General features: G+C 43.4%; 1 protein-coding gene and 1 pseudogene across 2 annotated transcripts; both read right to left on the bottom strand.

Moving 5' to 3' along the window:
• Nucleotides 1-376: 376 nt before the first annotated feature.
• LOC136478321 (lysine-specific demethylase JMJ703-like) lies at nt 377-9,296 on the bottom strand. Of its 2 annotated transcripts, none has more exons than XM_066476728.1 (12): nt 8,427-9,296; nt 6,206-6,543; nt 6,027-6,107; nt 5,871-5,948; nt 5,310-5,780; nt 4,790-5,014; nt 4,520-4,681; nt 3,554-3,940; nt 2,105-3,476; nt 1,462-1,565; nt 1,190-1,387; nt 377-916 (listed from the first exon to the last, which is right to left on the bottom strand). In XM_066476728.1, the coding sequence occupies exons 2-12, from the start codon at nt 6,539-6,541 to the stop codon at nt 647-649; spliced, it is 3,684 nt and encodes a 1,227-aa protein (XP_066332825.1). In that variant the 5' UTR covers nt 6,542-6,543; nt 8,427-9,296; the 3' UTR covers nt 377-646. The 2 variants fall into 2 exon arrangements, with proteins under 2 accessions (XP_066332825.1, XP_066332826.1); XM_066476729.1 differs by having other exon boundaries at nt 3,554-3,922; nt 8,427-9,288.
• LOC136470713 (uncharacterized) lies at nt 8,644-21,080 on the bottom strand (annotated as a pseudogene).
• Between the last annotated feature and the right edge of the window lie 4,127 nt (nt 21,081-25,207).

Below are 25,207 nucleotides of genomic sequence, written 5' to 3' on the forward strand. Positions count from 1 at the left end.
GGGTAGCGTTGCAGGAGTATATTATATTTACTTACATGTATGAGCAAGAACAGAGACTGACCAGGGTAAAAAGTTGGCCCACATGGCAGCGACCACTCAGATGTTCATTGGAGTACTGTTGTGTAACAGCGGTTTGCTAGCATCCATGCAGCCGAGAACCTGAAGTACATGGACTATCTCCACTCTGACCAACTCGGCATATATATTACTCCTATCTGCTAGTGTTAACAGACATTTCTGATGTACAACCTTTCAAGTAAATCTCAGGTCTCATGTTGCGTTTGCCGCCTCACTAAAAAAAGAAGGTAAATTATTTCGTTTAAAAAAAAAAGAATAACTAAACCTACTCGACAAGAACAATAGGACACCATAAGAGTTTCCAGACAGACAATATTTATTTCCCTTAACATTGAGGAAGAACAGAACGGTATGTACGCTGGTCAGTGGATGAGGTGTCAGTCATCCGATCGCATAAGAACACCCAAATGGGGGCAGGATCTCATGGCATGGAGCATGGACATGGACACAAAAATACAAAGAGTGGGCACGGGGCGCAACGGAAGGAGCAGCTCTCTCAGTGTCGAAAACTGCTTGATCCCGTCAAAGAAAATCCCATGCTTTCAAGAGATTAGAGTATTTACGCCTGTCAGCGCCACTGCTTGGCCATCTCCTCGTCGAGGATTTGGGCAGCCTGCCGCCTGGAGAAGTCGTTCAGACTGCTGTTGCTCACCAGTAGACTCCGTAGGGCTAGCAGCTCCTTGCGGTTGGCTCGCTGGAACAGCTCCCTTAGTGCATGCAGTGGACCCTGAGCCTGAAGTGGCGCCATCTGCCGACTGTCACGATCTTCAGTGACAATATGGCGCCTGGATCTCCAGAACTCTGTGCAGATGTGATCTCTGTCCCGTGCCTCGATTGCCTGAGAGGAATTAAAGGAATGATTCAGCCGCACAAATGTCAGTCACCAGTGGCCTGAGAAATTAATAGCATAGGGCAAGCTGCACAACTACACACTTAACAAGCCTAGCATGTAGCAGCAATGGCTGCTATGTGTGAACCATCATACAGTTATGCAACCCTGAAACAGGTTTCACTTCTCATGAAGTTGGTGTGTTTCAGTGTTTCTTCTCTCTTTTTCGTTTCTTGAGATGTAGTGTGTTTCAGAGTGCGGTCAAGTGAATGGTTTCCTCACCTGAACTATTGACGGTGACAACAACCCAAACATTTCAAAACCATCAACTGATCCTGGTGGCTGTAGTGCAGGAAGGTTAGCTCTTCCCATACTGAGTTGCCTCCGTATCTCCATATTCAGCCTCTCACGGACCATGCTCCAGCACTTGGTAGGTGAGACGTTGATAAAAAGTTCACCTGGACAGTTTTCCAGAGTCACCTGTAATATGCATCAAGCAACATATATCAAGATACAGAACAGATGTACAGATGGTACAAAAGGCTGAAATTTACCATAAACAGAGGTCCCTGCGGTCCGGCGTCTAATATTTCAGATATGTAGTACGCCATTTGTGTTGGATCCACGATGCTTAAGTATTTTACTCTGCTCCTGAACCCTGTGTTTACAAAGGTAAAACATGTTCAGGAAATCAGAAAAACATAAATCAAACTGTTGACAAAAATCAAATACTCCCTGTGTCCCAGAATAAATAGATTCCTGGAGTTGTCTTAAGTCAAACTTTTTAAACTTTGACCGAATTTCTAGAATAAAACATTAAGATTTATGGTATCAAATTAGTATCATTAGATTTACCATAGAATATATTTTCATAAGGTGCTCATTTTATGTTATAGATATTGTTACTCTTTTCTATAAAGTTGGTCAAACTTAAAAAAAAAATTGACTGGCGCGGATTCTAGTAATTGATTTATTTGGGGACGAAGGGAGTATATCAGTAAAGACACTCAGATAAGTAATAAACCAGTAATTAACAGCAGCAAAACATTCCTCTACCATGAATACTGCTACATATAACATAAAAATCATTCAAGGATGCAAAGCTGCAAAAGGTAGCTCCTTATAACAAAATCTCTTCTAATTAAAACAAAGCTGGAAGATGCATAGAGGCATGCCAATTGTCAGGGAAAGACGAACCTTTTGGGAAGATTGCTTGGCTTGAGGACCACAACCTCCCATATAGCACAATACCAATTTCCAAAGGTTCAACTATGCTCTTAAATCGATGCACGACGTTGGCTATCCGAGGGCCCTTGTGTGCACCTCCATTCCTATTATGATTTTCTAGAGCAGGTTGCACCAATGCAGCTGAATGACCCCTAGCTTCTGAACCAGATAGAGATTCAGATTTTCTTTGAAGGCATCCATCACTTGGTTGCTGGTTACCAAAATTTGGATGCCCAAGATGGGCACCGCATGAACTTAAACCCCCATATGTATTTTTCACAAGTGAAGGGTCTATGAGAGACTTTGAAGCAAAGACACCAGCTGATGCTTCCTGAGATACACTTTGTGCTCTTAAAACAGTTCTCGCAAAGGGCTGACTTGATGAAGCGCAAGCCCTAGTCTCTGGTGTTACGTGCATTTGGTCCTTGTAAGAGTGACACTGAGTTGCATTAGTGTTAGATGCCATCAACCTATGTGAATTGTTTGAGCTCTCCATACTAAGATTCATGTTGCTTCCTTGATCAACCATTATTGGTGGAATGTTATGATGCCCACCAAGTGAAGATATACGGTCTCCAGCCCGAGAAGATTCTCTACTCCCTTCAAATACTGCCAAGCCATATGCATTTTTCATAGATTCACCTTTAGTACTTAAGGACCTTGTCGCAAAATTGGAAGAAAACGATTGACCAGAAGGAACTGGAAAGTTTAGTGAGCCTTTGTGCCCTTCAGGACTGACACTGTTGTTTAGCGTACACGGTACCTCATTCTTCGTGCATGTCTCCTTTTGTAGTGAAATATTTCCAGATTTTATTTGCTCAGTAGAAGGACCAGAAGTATCCGTTTCCAAACTAGATGTGTCCAGCATCTTATTTCCATTATTATTCTGTTCATTGCAAACCATCGAAGGTTCCAATGATACTGTTGACGCCTGAGACATGTAGGACCTTCTGGGGCCATCAGTTACTCTGCAAAGAGTCTTCGAATCTTGGTCTTTTTCTCGTTTGACACACGAGCTCAAACTTAATCCAAGATGAGAGACACCCCATCTGTGAATTGCACTTAACTTACCACCTAAAGCATCAGCTAACAGATTTAGCTCATTGACATCATAACGGAATAGGAAAAATCTTTTGTCCCAGTCACATGAACAAAGCTCCTTTGCATGTACAAGGCAAGTATATTTCTCTGGGCAACATGGACAGCCAGAAGCAGAAAGATGCAGATCATAATAGCACAATGCACACTCCCTTTCAGTAGAATCAAATTCAGCATCCATTTTTCTAGATTGAGAAGGAGAGCATATATTTTGTCTTTGCACCAACTCCATATCGATTCTTGCCTGAGCAGGAAATTACATAAGATTTCACTGATTTTTAAATAAAAACATTATTTATAAATAGTGCAATAGGCATCTACCTTAAGCGATTTGCATATGGTGCTGTCAAGTCCACACATGCTTTTCCACCTCAAGTTATCAGCAGTATTTCTCTTGAGGAACAGGATATCCCACTGAGTTCTTATTGCTTCTCTTGCAGCCCCAAGCAACAGCTTATCATGGGAAACAGTAATTTTACGAGCTTGCTTACGATAAAGCTCTACCGCATCCTGTCCAATTGGTAACCAATCAATCGGTGCCACATTAACAGCTTCTGCACAATTGAAGCCACAATTGAAACCAGCATGGTATGCCCGTGGGAATGTTAGGACAAACTCTCCCTCATGCTGAACACATCGGTAGACTGGTACTCCTTCAGATTTAAGCAATGATGGTGAAAATTGAGTAACCTGCGAAGGAGTTACCATCTTATAAATGTACCCCCATTCATATGTATCAAAAGGAAGGCAACTCGTGCAAACATCACATGCCACAGCAGAGCCAAATCCCATATAGCCACCATCACACCATTATGCTAAATATTCATCATACATATAAATAAAAAACATAATATTTCTGGATATTCAGATGACCATATATTTACCTTGTACATGTACAGTTAAGGTGTTACTGTTTATCGCACATGCAAGTGTTTAGTTTTAATACAGGAACACTTCATGAATATATCGAAAGATGCGATACTTCAGGAGGTGACTCGGTTGCTGGCAAAAAATCTCTAATACAGAAAAGAAGACAGGTGTGAGAGAACAGGACTTTTTTTAACATTACTCAGCACCAAATCTGTTTACTATTTATAGTGATGTTACAGCATAATATAAAATATAAATGGACCACATGAGGGAGGGAGAGAGATGTGGGAAGACACGTTGTAGTAAGACACAATAAAAGAAATAGCACCTATTTTGCGTTCTGATAACTGTTAACTGATGATGCATGAATACCTGAAGCCCTAGTTTACAATAACTAGTCAAGAGAGAAACGCTTACCAGGTTGTGAAGCAAATCAGGTTGTTCCTCAAACAAGTCAGGTAGATGTTTCCTCATTGCAGCCTCCAAATTCACGGCATCCTTTCCTGGAACTCCATACCACATCTTTGGAGCACCCCAATGCATGTAGTTCAGTGAGTACAAATGATGGTCTTCAACATGCTGTCAGCAGAGACATGGAAGTGTAAAATCTCAGAACATGAATATTAAATTTGGATAATGACAACAATCTTAATTGTAAGGGAAGTAGACATCCAACGAGCATCTTACCCAGCAGAATGATGAAAAGCACATTCCAACATACACCCAAGGTACCAAAACACCAGAGATGTCACCACCCTCAAAAGATAGAACTGAACCTTGTAGTCTAGGCAAGTTGTTTAGATTCCAACCAGACTCTGTGTACTTATGCTCAACATCAGATTTTACTACGGGAGAAAACTTTGGGAAGCCACTACCAAAAGTTCCAGTCTCCAAATCGGCACCATATACTACCTGTATGAGAACGGATTTTTTGGATAAGTTAGAAGATAGCAGGACTATATGTCAAAAACAGATATTAGAACTTCGAGTATGCTATAGTTAGGCCAAAAAATATCTCATGCCCAAGTGCAAGGACTATGTTCAGGCAATCAGGAATCATATACAGAACAACAGACCTGCACTGGAAAGCTAAACCAGAAACTCTCTAACAAGTCCAGATCTAAAACGACATATTTCTTTCTAAAGTTTGAACAGAGCTACGAATTGCAAACGACATAGTTACTCTATGATAGTAGAAGTCTGATACCTCTATCTCTTCAGTAGGCCTTTCGACTATGCGCCAATACTCGCCTTCAATGTCTTCGACTGATGGCACTGAGTCCCCGGACACTTCTTTCTTAAAAAACTGTTCACTGAAGTCATCCGCATACTTCTTAAATGTCTGAAGTGTGAACTCAGGTCCAGGTTCAAATCCAAACCTCTCTTGATTTTGCTGCATCCCAGTTTGATTGTGATTAATGTTACTGTTACCTTCCAGCTCTAAAAGCTTTCTCCGCTTCTTCATCATCCCACCTCTTCTGGTCTTCTTGGATGATTTACGGTTTTGGAGCTTGTCAACCTTCTGGACCCGAGTAGAAAATTTTGAGCATTCCCATATGTTCTTCTCTTTAAGAAGGCATGGAGGTTTCCATGAAGGTGGTGGGACAATACGACAAATTCCATATGGTTCTGCCGTAGACCGTATACTCTCAATGTATTTTAAGGTGTCCTTGAATTCCTGATCCACAAGAGGGTACCATGAGATTAATGTATGTAAAAATAAACTAAGTACTTCATACTACTGCACAGTGTGATAAATATAGGATACCTCTTCGGACGGATAGAAAACAGGAGCTTCCTCAAGAACAGGCCTCCTTGCACCAGATGGATTCCATCTTGCAACAACCTGCATGATGTGATGTGTATAAGCTGACAAAAACATCTTCCTGGAAGTAACTCAGCAATTTAGCATAGTTACACAAACCTTCTGACAATCAGCACATTCTGCACATCCCCGAAGTACTCCTTTGGGTAACTGGCGTCTGCGTCTCACTGATCCCACTCCCTGTCAAGAAAATAGAACAATGTCACGGCAATTCATTAAATCATGACAAATTCAGGTAATCGCACATGCACAAAAAAATAAGGATACACAAGTGAAACCTTTTCTGCTGATTCAACATCAGACTCTTCATCCGAGATAATGTCGAACTGGCTATAGTCTATTGGAGGTCTGTTACGAAGTGACCTCCTGCAACTATGGCTTCCAGAAGTACTAGCAGGAGTGCCACTCCGACCATGCGCCGAACTGTGTTCCAAAATTTCGACATCTTTCTCCATGCACTGCACTGCTTGAGCAGAACTAGAATGAGCATCACCTGGTTTGACATTGTTTTGGATGCCCTGTAACGCGAGGGCAACAAAAGGTCCGAATCCAGGAGGAATTGAGGGTTCAGAATCCCCGCCGAGTGTGGCCATGATGCACTCTGTTCCCATCATTACTGCATCGAAGGAAGACACTTGATCAGCAAACCAAGAGATACAGTGAAACTAAGAGGATTACAGAGAGAAGAGCTAAACGTATACAAATGCCTACTGTTAATCAACCAAGGCAACCAATAAACCTCAATATATGTATATAAGCAAATTACAGTTGGGAACATTGTCGCATTCATATTGTTCCAAACCAAATCATTGAAATGATGCAACGCTTTGCATGTTGTGTTAATTGCAGACAGGGTTACAGGTCAACTGGATTTGCCACACCATCGTGCCTACACTGAATCACTCATCTTCAACACATCAGCCACTACAGGGCAGCAGGCTACAGACAGAAGAACCTATACTCGTATAGAGAAGTCATATAAAAGCACAATACGTCCGTTGCCCCTTGCTCCACAACTGGCAACGGAGCATAAACCCCCAGCACAAGCGCAACCAACGCGGCCAGCCATTTCTGCAGCACCCTGCTGATGCAGGAGAGCAAGGCCACCGCTGAAACACCACGAGCAACAATCGCACGGGGCCACGCCAGCCACGACCTCCACGGGCCCCGCACCCTGTCGTGGGCCCTCCCAACTCCATGTCGTCCACGGGAGGGAAGGGAGAGGGAGCACCGAGCAGCAGCGGCCGCGGGAAGAAGAGAGGGCGAGGCGGCAGCGACGAAGGGGAAACGAGAAGTCTCCGTCACGTGGATGGATGGGCCAGATGGCCTGCGAATAGCCGGCCCACACAGTACCCCGTCTCTCTTCACGTTAGTCGGCCCAGTCAGCCCGCTAGGCAAAAGGCCCAATGCGAGGTGACGTGGCGCAAGCTGATTGGAGCGCTGGGTCTCCCTCGCACGCATCGCTGTCCCGGCACACGGACACGGATTGCGAGCGCACACGCGGATCTTTTCTCCTCTCTTCTCGTTCTCGTCCGCCCAAATTGATCCCCTCATCGACCAACGATTTGCTTTTCCTCATCGCATATCTCTTCGGATTTACACTAGGTTTGCGAATGAATAGCGGAGGTGGGGCATGGAAATTGGAAATGAATCTCTGTCCTCTCGACGCAAATCAGAAGAGACCACGAAGGGAAAACGCAGGAGTTGAGACCTCTGTTTTTTTTAATCAACCAAACATCAACAGAGCCTTTTGTAGTCCCAAAGTTGGGCAATCAAAATGCAGAAAAATCGATCTGATCAAACAGCACGCAGACAGATCTGACTCGAATGCCACCAAACAAAGCACAAATCAAAAAGAATGAGAAGCAAACTCAAAAGCAGTCTGGTCCAAACGCCCAATCGGATTCGGATGTTCATGCTTTTCTGAGTGAAAAAAAAAGAATGCAAGAAGACGAAACAGGGCAGCCAACATGGCACCATCGTACCAGCAAGGCAGCAACGAATCCGCACCCCACGCTGCGAAATGCACGAAACGAAAAAAAAAAACCAACGAATAAAACCAAATCCATGAAGAAGACAGACACATACAGAACGGATCTGACTGAATCCTTTGGAGAGCCCTATCGCCTTGGTTGGATTGAACTTGAAGCAGGGCAATTTGCTTTCCCCAAATCTTTTCAGCGCTAATCCCTACTATGAACAGGTAAACACAATCGAGCCGCAACAGATCTGTACGGCCGTCCAACGACGAATTTCAGAACACCGATCTACGAATCTGCATCACATGTCGCTCTAACCTTCAGATCGGCTGCATACAAACTCTTGTCTTCCTATCCTCCAAAGAGAAAACATATACATATATATAACGAACAGCATGCGTATACACGGAAAAGTAAAAGGGAACAACAGCAACAGCAGCAGCAAGAATCAAGAACGACAAGATCCCCCACCCAGTCCAAACGGCTGGGGGAGGAGGAGCAAGGAAGAGAGGAGATTTACCGGCAATTTTTGCACGGACAGATCCGTCAGCTGAGCTGATGTGAGAGGGCCAGTTCAATCGTTCATATCAGAATCGTCATCGTCCTCATCGTCCCATCCCAGCCGTGCTTTTTTTTTTTTTGCCAGGCTTGTTCAGATCCAACTTGCGGCAACGAAAAAATTGTGAGATTTACCCACCCGTTCCGTTTTTGTTCTTTCTTTTGCAGAAATCGGTTTGCTACTCCCTGCCGCTGTTGCTGCTGCCGCCCTGAGAGTCTGAGACCCTGACCCTAAAAGATTTGATGCCCCCAGCACCAACCACCTCCTCCTCTTCCTTCTCCTAGGCCAGGTCAGGGTAGCAAGCAACACAGGCAGGCAGGCAGGGGTTGTTATTATTCTTGTGATGATGATTAGATAAGATCCAATCCACCGGAGAAGAAGAGAGGGGATACCAAAGTACCAACCAAATACAGGGGGCTCAGGATAAATAGTGCTGGTGGCTGCTGCTGGGTTTCTTTCTTCAGCTTTGCAGAAGAGGGAGAGGAGGAGCAAATCCTGTGGGTCAGTGGGTGGTGGTAACTGGTATTCTACATTTCTTGGGGTAACCTGGAAGAAATCCAACCAGCTGCACAGCAAAGCAGCAGAGAGAGGGAGAGAGAGAGGTGTGCAAGTGTGAAAAGGAGGAGAGCAAAGGGTGTTGCTGAAATTGTACAAGAACAGTGGGCACGCAAGCAAAGGCTGCCTTGCCCTGTGGCCTGTGCTATGGTTGCTTTTGCCTTAAACCATGGGCTGATGGGCAGCAGCACCTTTGTCCTTTGCTTGCAGTATTATAGTTAGGGCTAGTAATGGTAGTACCAGGAGTACAACTACTGATAATTAATTGATTGATTAATGCTTGGTGGGGAAAATTAGCTTGGGGAGGTTGGGAGTTGGGGCCAGCAGAGCAGAGGGTGGATGGCATGGAAGGCAGAGGGCAGAAAATGAGGTGCCCACCTCACCTTTCTTGACCATTTTCTGGCCCCTTTGTGAATGAGGGGGAAAAACAGCAGACGTGGAAGAGTAAAAAACGAGGACGTGCAGCGGTGCAGGTGCAGCTTGTGAGCTTCTTCAATACTACCTCTGTTTTTTTTAATAATCAGAGTTACCTCTATTTCCTTTGGAGCACAAATATAAAGTTTGCACAGAAGAAGAAAACAAAATGAGAGCGAATACAACTATACTACCAAAATTTTGCCATGATATGGCAATTTAAATTTAAATGAATATTTTACGTGGCCATGGAACTACTCATATAACTTTGCCACGTTATATGTGCTAGCCTTTTTGAGCTGATAATAATTTTCCACTAGTGTTGTTGACTTTATCTATCTACATATATGCTATATATAATAGTATATATGTTCCTCTAGATCCATTTGTATAGCATTTCTGTTCATAAAAGGGTCGGCTAAGCTGGATACTCCTGTAAGATAAATTATTTTCTTCTTAAATGCAATGATACGCAGATCTCATGTGTATTGGAGAAAAAAAAATTAGGTGGCTCTCAAGAAATAAAGTTTGGGTTTTTTTTTTGCAAAGATAAAAAGGCCGATGGGAGGAGCAAGAAACCGCCGCGCCCGCGAGCACACACGGGCGTGACCGCGTGAATTGGTGCCCTCATTACGCGGCTCCCACGACTCGTCGCCGCACCGTCAGATGACGCGGTCAGGCCCGGTCTCCCGGATCGGACGGGCGGGCGGCGGGGAGGAGCAGGTGGCGCGAGCACGCGGTGGCCGGTGGGTCCCTGCGGCGGCGGCGTCTTCTCGTCGCGCCGCGTCCGGTCCGGCGGTCCGGCCTCGTGTGCTGACGTTGCTTGGACGACAAGATTAGCCCGCCCAAGGAGAGAGATTAGGATCAGGATGGCCGGTGATCCGGAATGGAACGGAACGGGGCGGGAAGACGTGTGGGCCTGGCCCGTGCTTTCGTAGTGGACAGGAGGTACAGGGCGGAGGATGGCGGTATGGGCAGCGGCCTATGTGGGTCCACGCGTCTCTGACCGCTGCGCACTGGGCTTTGGGCCATGTTTAGATTGCAAAAAATTACAACCGATGAATAGTAGTATTTTCGTCTTATTTGGTAAATATTATCCAATCGTGGACCAACTAAGCTCAAAAGATTCATCTCGTGATTTCCAACTAAACTGTGCAATTAGTTATTTTTTTTACCTACATTTAATGCTCCATGCAAGCGGCTAAAAATTGATGTGATGGAGAGAGAGTAAAAAAACTTGGAATTTGGAGGTGATCTAAACAAGGCCTTGGGCTAGAGGGACTCGCCGGATGGTACTCAGGTGGAAAGTGGTCCTGATGGGAGATAGCCATGGCCTGTTCGCTTATCAGCTCGTACCGTATTAACCATAAAACAAATCCTAGAAACTTTCACAGCATGTGCAAGTCAAGGATTTCTGTAGAGTGTAAACCAAACATAAACTCAGGGAAGAATCACTATTATTCACGCATATGTTGATTCAACCACCATGACAGATATTCAGAAACATAGAGGAAAGAAGAATAAAGAAAACAGCCACCAAGTTTATCTCATTTTTTATACATACTAATAACCTTTCCCTTAGAGTTATCAGATAGGGTTTATTGCTCATTAAGGAAAATGGAACCATAAACTTAACCATGGAATCAGAAAAGTTACATAACACATGATAGGATCCTTACCTCCCAGTATATCCATGCAGCAACTTTTTGCGGCATCAGCCAGAAGAAGGTTGCCTGCCTTAGAGAATGTGTTTGAATCTGGTGACTAAAATTTAGAAGGTGTCACGTGAGGATATCGCATGGGATGATTAGATACTAATAAAAAAATAAATTACAGAATCCGTCAGTGCTCCATGAGACGAATTTATTAAGCCTAATTAAACCATTATTAGCATATGTTTACTGTAGCACTACATTGTCAAATCATGAACTAATTAGGCTTAAAAGATTCGTCTCGCAAATTAGTCGTAAGTTGTGCAATTAGTTTCGTAATTAGTCTATATTTAATACTACATGCATGTGTCCAAACATCCAATGGGACAACAACTAAAGTTTAGGAGGAGAAACAAACACCCCCCTTACTTGTCTGTCCAACCAATTTGGCATCCAACGCTGCAGTGAAATAGTCCCCAAGAGTCTAGCACCAGGGGCATCAGCGCGAAAACTCCAGTTGCTGAGCATATCCTACGAATCATGCCAACAAAAAGAAGCACACTAAGAATAAGCAACAGAGGTGAATACAGTACACAAAGTTACCAAAAATTAACTAGGCAATGCGCACAAGCAAGTATCAGAGTTCAGAAACATCCATTATACGATTGTGCAAAAGAATTTGCAACGAGATCAAAGGTGAAAGTGAATTGAGCAAATTAACATTTCAACTACCATTAGAGCAGTTTGGTAATAAAAGTGTTTAGGAGCCATCAGTTAACGCATCACATTGTCTGAATTCTGAATACACAAGGGCACATTTTTTTAGCTGGCTTATGTTGATTCTAAACTGAGGTCATACCATAAGGGGGCTGACATGCAAGGGCTTCGCGACGAGATCAGAGCCCGGTTGGAAGGTAAACATCACCCTCTCTGCCCAGGGAGTGTTTGTGACCTGACACCAAAAACAAGAGATTAGACAGTTGCAAATAATCAGCCACAAACCAATCGAGATGAATCGTATGTACACTGATATCACCTCGGCAATGCACATTCTGAGCTCTCCATCTTGTCCCTGCCCTGCAGAATCGTAGCAGTAGTAAATGCTCAGCGGGTTCTGTTAATGTTACGTGGATCGACTAGGGTAGATCTAAGCGGATGAACACTTAGATCCGTAAAGCACATGCACATCTAGATCTAGAACATTTCACCGGGAGGGAGATAGGGTAGAGAGGTGCTGGTGATAAACCTGAGCCTTCAGATGAAGTCGCGGTTGAGCTGGTCATCGCTGGTTCGGTGATGGAGGCAGCACACGGGCAGCGACGGGTGGAGTAGAGGTTGCACGGACGTCGATGCAGTGCAGACGGACGGCGTAGCAGTGACGACGGCGAGGGTCAGCGGAGCTTCCCGTCGCTGGCTGCGCGCCCTCTTAGATCGGTCTAGAGTTTGTCGGTGGGTTTGCGGCTCACGGCGAACCTCGTACTTTAAGCCGCCGGCCCCCACCTCTTTATATAGCGCAGTGCGACGGGGGCCTACCAACCATGTAGGGTTGGGCGCCCCCGATCAGGGCGCGTGACCAAGGCCCAATAGGTCGTTGGGCTTATTGGTTGGGAGATCAATCTAACATTCTCCCCCTTGATCTCACTATTACTTTTATCTTTAAACTTTAAACTTCAATCCTTTTATCCTTACTCATTTCTTCACAGATGATGCATAGAGCATGTCTCATCGTCACGGTCAATCGCCGATAGATTTAACAGCTATAATGCACGTCTCTGATCTGAAATAGTTACTTTAACTTTTAGGTCCGTTATAGTCCAGAAATCATAGGCTTTCCCTTAAACCCATGCCGGCTACATGTTCTCTGAACATATTGGGTGGTAAGCCTTTTGTAAGCGGATCCGCGAGCATCTTTTCGGTACTTATATGCTCAAGACTTATCATTTGATCCCGGACCTTATCCTTCACAACATAATACTTTATGTCAATGTGTTTGGCAGCACCACTTGACCTATTGTTGTGAGCATACTATACTGCTGGATTATTATCGCAGTATAACTTCAGTGGTCTATTGATGTCGTCAACCACCTTCAAACCGGGTATGAACTTCTTTAGCCAGTTCACCTGCCCCGTTGCCTCATAACACGCTACAAACTCGGCATACATTGTGGACGATGTAGTGACGGTTTGCTTTGAGCTTTTCCATAAAATAGCTCCCCCTGCGAGAGCGAACACATATCCAGACGTGGATTTTCTATTATCTCCCGCATAATCAGAATCTGAATATCCCACTATATGGAGTGAATCAGATCTTCTATACGTCATCATGAGGCCTTTCGTTCCTTGCAAATAACGCAAGACTTTCTTTACCAATTTCCAGTGTTCTATTTCAGGATTGCTCTGGAATCTGCCAAGTAACTCGGTAACAAATGCCAAGTCAGGGCGCGTACACACTTGAGCATATTGCAAGCTTCCGACAGCTGAAGCATATGGAACCACTTTTATTTGATCGATCTCATATTGGTTCCTGGGGCATTGAAAATCCACATATCTGTCGCCCTTGACTATAGGAGCAAGTGAGGGACTACATTTGTGCATACTGAATTTCTTTAAGACTTTTTCTATGTATGCCTTTTGTGACAGTCCTAATACCCCTTTACTTCTATCTCGGTGAATCTCGATCCCTAGAACGAACGAAGCTTCACCAAGATCTTTCATATCAAACTTTGAGGACAAAAACTTCTTTGTTTCCAGTAGTAGACTGATATCACTACTAGCAAGTAAGATATCATCCACATACAGGACAAGGAAGATAAACTTCACATTCTTAAACTTTGCATAGACACAATTGTCCTCAACATTATCTTTAAACCCAAAATTCTTTATTGTCTGATCAAACTTCAAGTACCACTGTCTTGAAGCTTGTTTTAATCCATAAATGGATTTCTTTAGGCGGCATCCCAAACGCTCTTTTCCTTCCATGACAAAACCTTTCGGTTGTGCCATGTAAACATTTTCCTCTAAGTCTCCATTGAGAAATGTCGTCTTTACATCCATCTGATGTAATTCCAAATCGTAACGTGCCACTAATGCCATTATGATTCTAAAAGAATCCTTACATGAGACTGGAGAAAATGTCTCATTGTAATCAATCCCTTCTCTTTGTGTAAAGCCTTTTACCACAAGTCGGGCTTTATATCTCTCTATATTCCCTTGAGAGTCAAGTTTTGTTTTGTAGACCCATTTACAGCCTACTGTTTTGGCTCCTTTAAGAATTATCTCTAAATCCCAAACTTTATTTGCATTCATTGATCTTATTTCATCTTCCATGGCCTCAAGCCACTTTGATGAATGATCATTTTTCATGGCTTCTTCAAATGAGGTGGGATCATCCTCCATTTGAAATTCTTCAGTGTTGTACACTTCATAATCAGCAGGAATAGCTGATTTTCTAACTTTTTGAGACCTTCTAGGGGCCTCCTCATTTGGCACATTTTCTGTTTGAGACTGTTGTTGCTCCCCCTCATGTGTGGCAATAGGTTCTATAGGATCCTGAGGCATAGGTTCCTCATCATCATTCATTGTTGCCACAGGCGGGATAACAACAGGTGCTGGCACCACAGTGTCTTGTACTGTCGGTGCAGCAACAGCAGGTAGTGAGAAAAATGACTCATGAATTATTGGAGTGGGTGCATACACCCGCTTCTCTTTGAGGTCAATTTCTCGAGCTACCATGCTCTCCCTAATCATTTCATCCTCTAGGAAGACAGCGTGTCTCGTTTCCATAAACTTTGTATGTTCGTTAGGACAGTAGAAACGAAAACCTTTTAACTTTTCTGGGTAGCCAATGAAATAGCAACTCACTGTTTTGGGATCTAGCTTCCCAATATTTGGGTTAAAAACTTTAGCCTCAGCAGGGCTCCCCCACACACGCAAGTGGTTAAGTGAGGGTACTCTTTCTGTCCACAACTCATACGGTGTTTTGGGCACCGACTTACTTGGTACTCTATTGAGAATATAAATGGCGGTTTTTAATGCCTCCATCCATAGACTCATGGGTAAAGTGGAGTAACTTATCATACTACGCACCATATCCATCAGGGTACGGTTACGCCTTTCAGCTACTCTATTCTACTGAGGTTCGTCCGGTGTTAAATACTGGGCGACTATACCATTCTCCCGTAAGAACCTTGCAAAAGGTCCAGGAACTTATTCATATGGGGTATGCCGACCGTAGTACTCTCCCCCACGGTCAGACCTGACTATCTTAATCTTTAAATCATGCTGATTTCCAACTTCTGCTTTAAATATTTTGAATTTATCCAACGCTTCTGTTCTTTCTTTAATTGGATAAATGTAGCCAAACCGAGAGTAATCGTCTGTGAATGTTATGAATGAATCATAACCATCCACACTTTTCACAGAAAAAGGACCACATATGTCTGTGTGAATAATCTATAGAATTCCTGCGCTTTGTTTGGCATCTTTCTTAATTGTTTTTACATACTTTCCTTTTATGCAATCTCTACATTGTTCTAAATCTGAGAGCTCTAATGGAGGAAGAATATTATTCTTAACTAGTCTTTCTATTCTCCCCCTCGAAATATGGCCTAAACGACAGTACCATAATTTCGACAACGCATCGTGAAGTCTCTTTCGTTTTCTGTTTCCATTGTTCGATGATGATACATTTTCATTCACATCACATACGGAATTCACAATTTCATGAAGTGATAACAAATAAAGCTCGTCTTGTCGGAAGGCAAGACCAACACATTTATTATTAAACAATATCTGACATTTGCCATTTCCAAAATGACAATCATAACCATCATGGTCCAACTTTGATACACTAATCAAGTTTCTTTGCAAAGAAGGTACATAAAGAACATCTCTAAGAAAAAGTATGAAGCCATCTGGAAGCTCTAGAGGAAGATCTCCAACGGCCTCAACATCTGCTTGTACTCCATTTGCGACTTTAATGAAACTTTCGCTTCTTTGCAAAGTTCTCATCGAACGGAATCCCTATAATGAATTAGCAACATGAATAGTTGCACCTGAATCAATCCAGCAAGTAGATTTTGAAAACTTTACATACAAGGATTCATTTACGAACGTAATAATGTTCTCACCTTTATTTTTCATTATCATCTTTAGGAAATCAGGACAATTCTTCTTATAATGTCCTGTCTTCTTACAGTGGAGACACTGATCTTTAGCCACTGGGAATTGGTTGTTCTGAGACTATTGCATGGGACCCTTTCCAGATGACTTGGAGGAAGAACTGTTATTATAGTTCTTTTTCTTATCTTTTAGGTAGTTGACAGAACCACCTTGTGAAACTTTTATTCTTTCCTTCTCCTGCACACACATGGCTATGAGCTTTTCTAAATCACATTTTTCAGGTTGTATGTTGTAATTAACAACAAAGGTGTCAAATTCTTTGGGCAAAGAAGCAAAAATCAAATGAATAAGAAACTCATCCTTGAGTGCCAAATCCATTGGTTTGAGCTTAGATGCCAGATTGCTCATTCTCAGTATGTGCTCTCTAATGCCACTGCCGCCACCAGAGTACCTTTCTGTAACCAGCTGCTTGATCAGCTGGGTTGCATATGTCTTTGAAGAGCCAGTGAACTGACTCTTTATTCTATCTAGTTACTCTGTGATCGTGTCACAGTCTGGAATTGAGCCCACAATAGCAGGCTCAATCGTGTTCTTTATCACTGCCAAACACTTCTCGTTGGCAGTGACCCATTTCCTATGCTCAAGGTCATAGGACATTTTTACGGGAGCAAAATCCCGCTCTCTGTTCTGCCATGCAGCATCAGTCTCATCTGTCTCCCTCACCGGTGCCACAGGTTCTCTGGAGCACGGTGTAGTGACAACCCAGTCCACCTCAGCGAGGATGAAAGCTAGGTCTATCTTTTTCTTCCACTCAATATAGTTATCACCTTTTAGAGTGGGGATCTCTTTGATACAACTCATCAAGTTGTATCCTCCTAAAAACACAATTCAAATAGTGTGAGAACACAAATAACAACAATAATTGCATGCCTTAGTTTAACGTTGGTCAAAATTAAAACATACAATTATTTTATACATTAAATCTATATCACCGTTGGGCAGAAATAGAAATAATGCATAATCATTAAAATTATAATATTGCTATTAACAACGTTGGTCAGAAAATAACAATATCATAATCAACTCAAAACATATTCATTTTCAAAAATTAAATTCTCCCATTGGTTCAAATTTAATAATGAAAATTGCATCTTTAAATACGCAGCAGAAAAATATTCAATTTGATGAATTTTACCCACAGGGAAAATTACTTTTTCTATTTCTTTTGAGCCAATTTCCATTTTTCAATTTTCTGGAAAAAGAAAATGCAAAAACCAGACTCAATCTTCTCTGTTTTGGCCCAAAACCGCAGAAAACGGCTCGGCCCTTTTCTTTTCGCGCGCACAGGCCGCACCCAGGCCGCAACCTGGGCCTGGGCCGGCAATGTCCCGCGCGTCCACGCGCCCGCTTGGGCCGCGACTTGGCCCACTCGCTCGTGGCCGTCCGTCTCCATCCGACGGCTGCCCGCGCGCATCGCAGGATCAAAACCCCGGCGACCGTCGCGGCGCCCTTGACCTAGCGCCATTCAGCCTTCGCGCTCTCTCTCTCTTCGCCTCACTGCTCTCTCCTCTCCACTCAGTCCCGCCGCAGCAGACACCGAGCGAGAAGCTTAGACGGCGAGAGCGAGCAGCGAGCCCGGCGCCGTCTCCGGCCTCCTCGCCGGCGTGCGCGCTCCGCGTTCCCCAGCGGGTGAGCGCGCCACCGTCGAGCGGCCTGGCCGCGGCGCCCTAGTGGCCGTTCCGGCGAGCAGTTCACCCCCCGACCGACCCTTCTTTCCCCTTTCGGTTTCTTTGATTCGGATTTCGGATTTTGCACAATTTCCCGATTAGGGTTAGGGTTAGGGTTAGGGACGGCACTGTTTTTCTTTTTCCCCGAATCACCTTCGGGTTTAATTCGGTTTCCAATTTTCATCTCTATCCCAAAACCCGATCTAGGGTTTGGATGTTCGGTTCTTCACTTTTCCCGAACCATCATCTTTTCTCAGATCCGAAGGGATCGAGTTTAGGGTTCAATCGAACCCTTTGTTGGCCGAAGCCCTTTCTACTTTCTAGATCCGCACTGGATCTCTTCATCTTTTCCTTTTCTAATCGGTACCCGTTCTAGATCAAAACCCTAGAATCCAAGATCTATACCTAAACCATGGCTCTGATACCAATGTTAATGTTCTGTGGATCGACTAGGGTAGATCTAGGCGGATGAACACTTGGATCCGTAAAGCACATGCACATCTAGACCTAGAACATTACATCGGGGGGGAGATAGGGTAGAGAGGTGATGGTGATGAACCTGAGCCTTCAGATAAAGTCACGGTTGAGCTGGCCATCGCTGGTTCGGTGATGGAGGCAGCACACGGGCAGCGACGGGTGGAGTAGAGGTTGCACAGACGTCGATGCAGTGCAGACGGACGGCGTAGCAGTGACGACGGCGAGGGTCAGCGGAGCTTCCCGTCGCTGGCTGCGCGCCCTCTTAGATCGGTCTAGGGTTTGTCGGTGGGGTTTGCGGCTCACAGCGAACCTCGTGCTTTGAGCCGTCGGCCCCCACCTCTTTATATAGCGCAGTGCGACGGGGGCCCACCAACCATGTAGGGTTGGGCGCCCCCGATCAGGGTGCGTGACCAAGGCCCAATAGGCCGTTGGGCTTATTGGTTGGGAGATCAATCTAACAGGTTCTGCTCGTATCCCATGCTCTTGGGTTGGGTATCGTCAGGAGGCGCCTTCATCGAGGAAGAACAGGGCAAGTCAGTGCTCAAGAGTCATTTCGTCAAATACACCAAACTGAAGACTGTCTAGAGCAAAAATGCAGCTCCCCTTCAAATTTTAGGGCACGACAGGTTCGATTTATTTTTGGAAGGAGGGTGCGAAACTTTCGCTGAGAAGCAGCGGGGGGGAGAGGAGGGGCTCACATGGGGCCGGAGGTGGAAGCGACGCGGCGGGCTTCGTCGGCGGAGAGGTGGTCCGGGAGCGGCAGCCGGTCGAGGTCGACGAGCGCCTAGCGCGCGGGGTACTCGAAGGCGTGCGCCGCCGGGCGCCGGCGCGAGTGCCGGACGCGGCCCTCGTAGCAGAATGGGTCAATCAAGCGTATAGGTAAGGGTTCCTACGCTATTTAAATTAATGAAGAAACAGTATGTCTGAGAATTAATCTGACATAACCGAACGAAGCCTTAAAAGTGAAAGAAACCTGTGCGATGGAGATAAGAGAGAAATAAGAAATAAGGAAAAAAGAAAAAGAAAAAGAAAGAAAGAATAGAGGCGTATTATAGACATTTCACCCTCATTATCTCCGGAGACATTGTTTACCAAACGCTTTACCAAAACAGCAACAGCTCCACCTCTAAGCCGAAACTATTTTCGATGGAGCCAGGGCCCTACGAAACAGGTCCTAAATTAGTAGGTATTGGTCTGCTTACGGAATAATAAATAATTGAATATGATGTGGATGCCAATGTGCTTTGTCCGACAGTAGCAGAAAAAAATACTCCCTTCATATTGGTAATTAAGGTTGTTTTTGACAGAATTTAGTATACCATAGAGTGATTTATATATTTTTCTCTATTTATCCTTATTAAATAGGGTTGCAGGTATCTACCCTACATCATATCTTTGTAGCGGGAGTGGTAAGCGCATCCTGGCCCGAGGCAGGTGTGTGCACTGTTCGAGCTCTCTCAAACGCGGTGTTATTTCAAGCGGCGCGTTATTTTTCCGTCGCGCAGGATTGCATGCCGTCAATTCAGTTGGAGGCGTGCGTTTTCATGGCGGGATTAGTTGGGGAGGGCTCCCAGATCCGTGCGAGCGAATGAGAGGAAGGAAAGGGGACGGCTGCGCGATTTATTTTGCTCCTTAGGCCTTGTTCGTTTAGCCCTATTTTCTCCCGGAATCATTCCCTGTGATCAAAGATAGTACAAATTAGCATAATATTTCAGGTTGGAATTGTTCTCGGTGTCTGATACTTAATACTTGATAACCGAACAGGCCCTTATACGGCGCGACGAGAACCAAAACGACAGGGGAATTCACGTCCACAACAGTACTAAAATAACCAAAACGACCTGATTTGCGCAAACAGCTAAACACCCCGATACGGAGGGAGTACTGACTTCTTTTTCAGCTCCGATCCCACTATCATCGTAGGGGTGGTCAGAAAAAGTGGAGCTCACTCAAAGCAATCAAAACTTGAGCGTTTAAGATTGTCTTTTCAAGAGCCAAAAAGTTGCAGCATCCCGAGCTGAAAACTGAAAGACCTTTTGCATAAATGTATTTATATATTGAGTTTGTGGGTGCCAGGTCATATACTCCTACAGTCCAAAAAAAATGTAATTCTCGTTTCCAAGAAGTCAAAGAATCTTTATGTCTGACTAAGTTTATACTCTCTCCGTTTTAAATTATAAGATGTTTTAGTTTTTCTAGATTCATAATTTTGCTAAACATCTAGATATATATATTATGTCTAACATAATAAAAGCTATGAATCTAGAAATGTCAAAACATCTTATAATTTAGAACAGATGAAGTAGAAGATATCACTTACATTTCAATCTCTAATTATATTTATTTATTATGAAAATATATTTCATAACTAATCCAACGATGTTTATTACACATGATAAATATCAATATATATTTATTTATATTCAGTTAAAACTAAGAATCTTTTTACTCCTCGGGATGCGAGGGTTATATTCTTTGAGACTGAAGGAGTACTAGATTACTCCCTCCATTATCTTTTATTAGGCGTTCACATGTTTTTGAAAAAAAAAAGATTTGTAAGGCGCCGTAAGTTACCGAAGCATACTTATATTAACCTGTGCTTCACGGTACTCGAAGCGACGGAAGCGCGCTTTTGCACCGTATTGGCCAGTGCTAGTTGTATCACGCATGGATGCATGCAAATGCGAAAAGCCCTCCATCCAGCTTGAGCGACGTGGCATGTAAAATGAACACGAACACAGCAACCAACGCTAGATTAATTCTCGGACGTGTAGTGCGCTGGTGCCTTGGTATCTCAAGTAGCCCTTGTAGCGCCTAATAAAAGATAATGGAGGGAGCATTATCTAGTGTCGTAATTCAGCAGCATGTGCGGTGTGCCAAGGACAGTGCCAATGAAAAAAAACTTATGCGATTTTTATAGCTACCTTCCACAGTAGAGGTGTCTTTGTGTAATAATTATTTTCTCTTTCTCTCTCTCAACTCTATCTTCTTCCTCTAATGGGAGTGTGGCACGAGCCCCCTTGAAACTGGTGGTTTCTCCCCAATGGCGATTTCATGGTTTCTTGGTGCATTGGGTCAAGAGAAGACCTGATTTCTTCATGAGGAAACCATTTCTAGAATTTTTGCTCTCTTTCTTCATTAATTACGTTGCCATGTCAGCATTTTACCTACGTGGCAAGTCATTTAATGAGGATAGAAACCATCATCAATACATCATTGGGACTGCCCTAATGGAGTTGAGAGCAACCACAGGAATGCAAGATGAGGCGGCGAAGAGAGACAGCAGACAGCCACAACACATAGGCACATATGTGCTTGTCATCTTGCCATTTGCCTGCTCAGAGGAGGATTAGGTGGTGATTCCATATCACACCAGACCATATCGTGCAGACGATTCTGTTCAGTAGCACTGCGCTTGCGTCCAGTGGCGGAGGCACAGGGTACGCCAGGTATGCACTGGCATACCCTGCGGCACAATAACAATCAAGTAATCAACGACTCTGACCAATCCGCAATGGACCGAGCGTTGGTTCGGCTTGCCTGGGCTATTGGCCCGTCCAAGAACTGGGCCTGTTCTAACTCTAAGACAGGCTGGACCAGTTTTCCCACGGGCTTCATATGCATGGTGCAGTAACTGGGTGACGATCGGGCATGTCATCAACGATACGTTGTCAGGGATCCACGGGCTTCAACAAGCTTAACTGGGTGACGATTGGATGGCCCGTGGTGAGCGCGAGCGGCCGAAGAAATTCTCGACGGACCACAAAGAGCATGGCGTAGTTAGGCGTAAGCGTAACTTTTCGGTTTTCCCTAATCTAATCTCGATAGGCAGTCATGGACGGGCGGAGCAAGAGACACGGTCACTGCGCCGACGCCGCCGGACACCCTGACGGCAGAGTCACAGAGACGCGGTGAGTACGACTACGCCACACTTTCCCAGTTCCCCTGATCTAATCTCTTGTGTTATTTGCTAACATTACAATAATAGATTGTTTCATTATTTAGCATCATGTTTTTCTAATATTCGTGCAGTTACGAAGAGAACCTCCCACCTCGTGTCCTATTTGGCCTACGCGCTGCCCTACGGGCTACGACGGCACCGGCCACCGGCGGTATCTAAGTGAATTTGTGATCACAATTGTTCTGGTGAGATTCAATCTTTATTCTTTGGCTTTTTAAAAAAATTCATGTGTACTTTAATTGCTAATTGCTTAGCGCTAAAATTATAGAATCATCTATCACGCGGCGAGGTGGAGGATTTTTCTCAACATCAGAGTCGGTCTTGATTGATCTTTTGTTCAGTACTCATATCATGTGAGTGATCCATAATCGCATCTGAGAGTTCAATCGTGCAATCGCAATTTATTTAATTATTTGACATTGTGTTCTTTGTAATATTTATGCAGTTATGAAGAGAAACGGGGACATTATATCTCTTTTTCAGAAGCATGCAGCAAAGAAGAAGGCTGCGGCAGCTGCTGCTACTTCTAATCCTGATCCGATTGAACCTGTGGTGGAAGAGTAGATTCATGAGAGAGCAGTTGAGGAAATTGTAAATCCTATGCCACCGCCACAACCGTCTTCCCTGCCATGAGTTTATGACACCAATCACCTTCCACATGATCCAGGTGAAAGACATCCTATTCTAAAATATCCTGTTAATGATCAAGATGCAATTCGAAGAGCATATATTATTAAAGGTCCATTCAAACCTTTTGCACATGATTTTCCAAAAAGAAAGATTTCAGATAGGGGTCGGGGATTCAACTATTGTTGGATGTATAATAATGATTGGCTTGAGTATAGTATTAAGAAGGATGTTGTGTTTTGCTTCATATGATATTTGTTTAAGAAGGGTACTGGGTCAGACACATTTACTGTTGATGGCTGGAAGAATTGGAATATAGGAGAGAAAGCACTTCGCAAACATATGGGTTCTAAGGCACATATTGCAGCTCAAGAGAGGTACATTGGCTTTACAAATCCCAAGGTAGCAATTGATTATAATATTGAGAAGTGGAGTGACGAGGATCTTCATCTTTATAAGAAAAGATTGACTTATTCACTTAGGTGTATCAAATTTCTTTTGCATCAAGGGTTGGCGTTTCGTGGACATGATGAAAGTGAAGAATCTAGCAACAGAGGAAACTTCATTGAACTTTTGAAATTTCTTGCCGGAAATAGTGAAGAAGTGAAGAAGTATGTTTTGGACAATGCTCCAGGTAATTGTACCTTAACTAGCCCAGACATACAAAAGCAAATTATTCATTGTTGTGCCCTAGAAACTAGAAAAAAATAATTGAAGAACTTGGTGATGAACCCTATGCAATTTTAGCTGATGAGTCTAGTGATATATCACATAAAGAACAACTAGCTCTTTGCTTGCGTTATGTTGATAAATTGGGAAGGTCATGTGAGCATTTTATTAAAGTTGTTCATGTAGATGATACTACCTCTTTATCACTTAAGGATACAATTGAAGCTTTACTTGTTAGTCATGGCTTGACTATGACTCAAATCCGTGGTCAAGGATATGATGGGGCTAGCAACATGAAAGGAGATATTAAAGGGTTGAAAACATTGATCATGCAAGAATCACCTTCTGCTTATTATATTCATTGTTTTGCTCATCAACTCCAATTGGTTCTTGTTGCTGTTACCAAGAGAAATACCGATTGCAAGACTTTTTTTTGATCAAATATCTATCTTGTTGAATATTGTTGGAGTTTCCTGTAAGCGTCATGACATGCTTAGAAATGCTAGGCTTGAGAATGTCAAGAAAGCACTTGACTGTGGTGAAATTGAATCTGGAACTGGATTACATCAAGAGATGGGTTTGCCTAGGCCTAGAGATACTCGATGGGGATCTCATTACAAAACTGTATGCAGCATCATTACTATGTATGAAGCAATCCATGATGTACTGGTTGATCTTGGGGATGATCCTGCATATAAGGATGATTGGACCAAAATACATTTTGTGACCGGAGCATTTGAGAACTTTGAGTTTGTTTTCTTTGCACATTTAATGTATATTATTCTTGGATATACAAATGAGTTATCTGAGTGTTTGCAAAGAAGGGACCAAGATATTCTTAATGCAATATCACTTGTTAATGTGGCAAAGAAAAGAATGCAAAAATTGAGGTCTGATGGTTGGGATAATTTTCTTGAGAAGGTCACTTCATTTTGCGATAAACATGGTGTTGAAGTTCCTGCTATGGATGGTGATTATGTTCCTTATGGAAAATCAACAAGGAAAGCTCGTGCCCAAAAGCAAACCAATGATGACCACTTTAGAAGAGAAATATATATTGGTGTCATTGATCAAATAAGTCAAGAACTTGATAATCGATTTGATAAGATTAATATGGAGTTGTTGTCTTGTATGTCGGCCTTCAGTCCTTCCAAGTCATTTGCTTCTTTTGATGCACAGAAGCTACGTAGACTAGCTGAGTTCTACCCAAAGGAGTTCTCAAATAATAATTTGCTCAAACTTGAGTTGCAGCTAGATAATTATATTGATGACATGAGACATGATGATAGCTTCAAAGGTCTAGACAATATTGTTGATCTCTCAGTTAAGCTTGTTGAAACAAAGAGGCACAAAGTGTACGATATGGTTTATGAGCTCCTCAAATTGGTATTGCTTCTACCTGTGGCAACGGCAAGTGTTGAAAGGGTATTTTCTGCAATAGTTTTTGTGAAAACAAAGTTAAGAAATAAGATGGGAGATAGTCTTCTGGATGACTGTCTAGTCACTTTCATTGAGCGGGATATTTTTTTTGAAGTTGAT

Source organism: Miscanthus floridulus, chromosome 8 (assembly GCF_019320115.1).
Source record: "Miscanthus floridulus cultivar M001 chromosome 8, ASM1932011v1, whole genome shotgun sequence".
NCBI classification, from domain to species: domain Eukaryota; kingdom Viridiplantae; phylum Streptophyta; class Magnoliopsida; order Poales; family Poaceae; genus Miscanthus; species Miscanthus floridulus.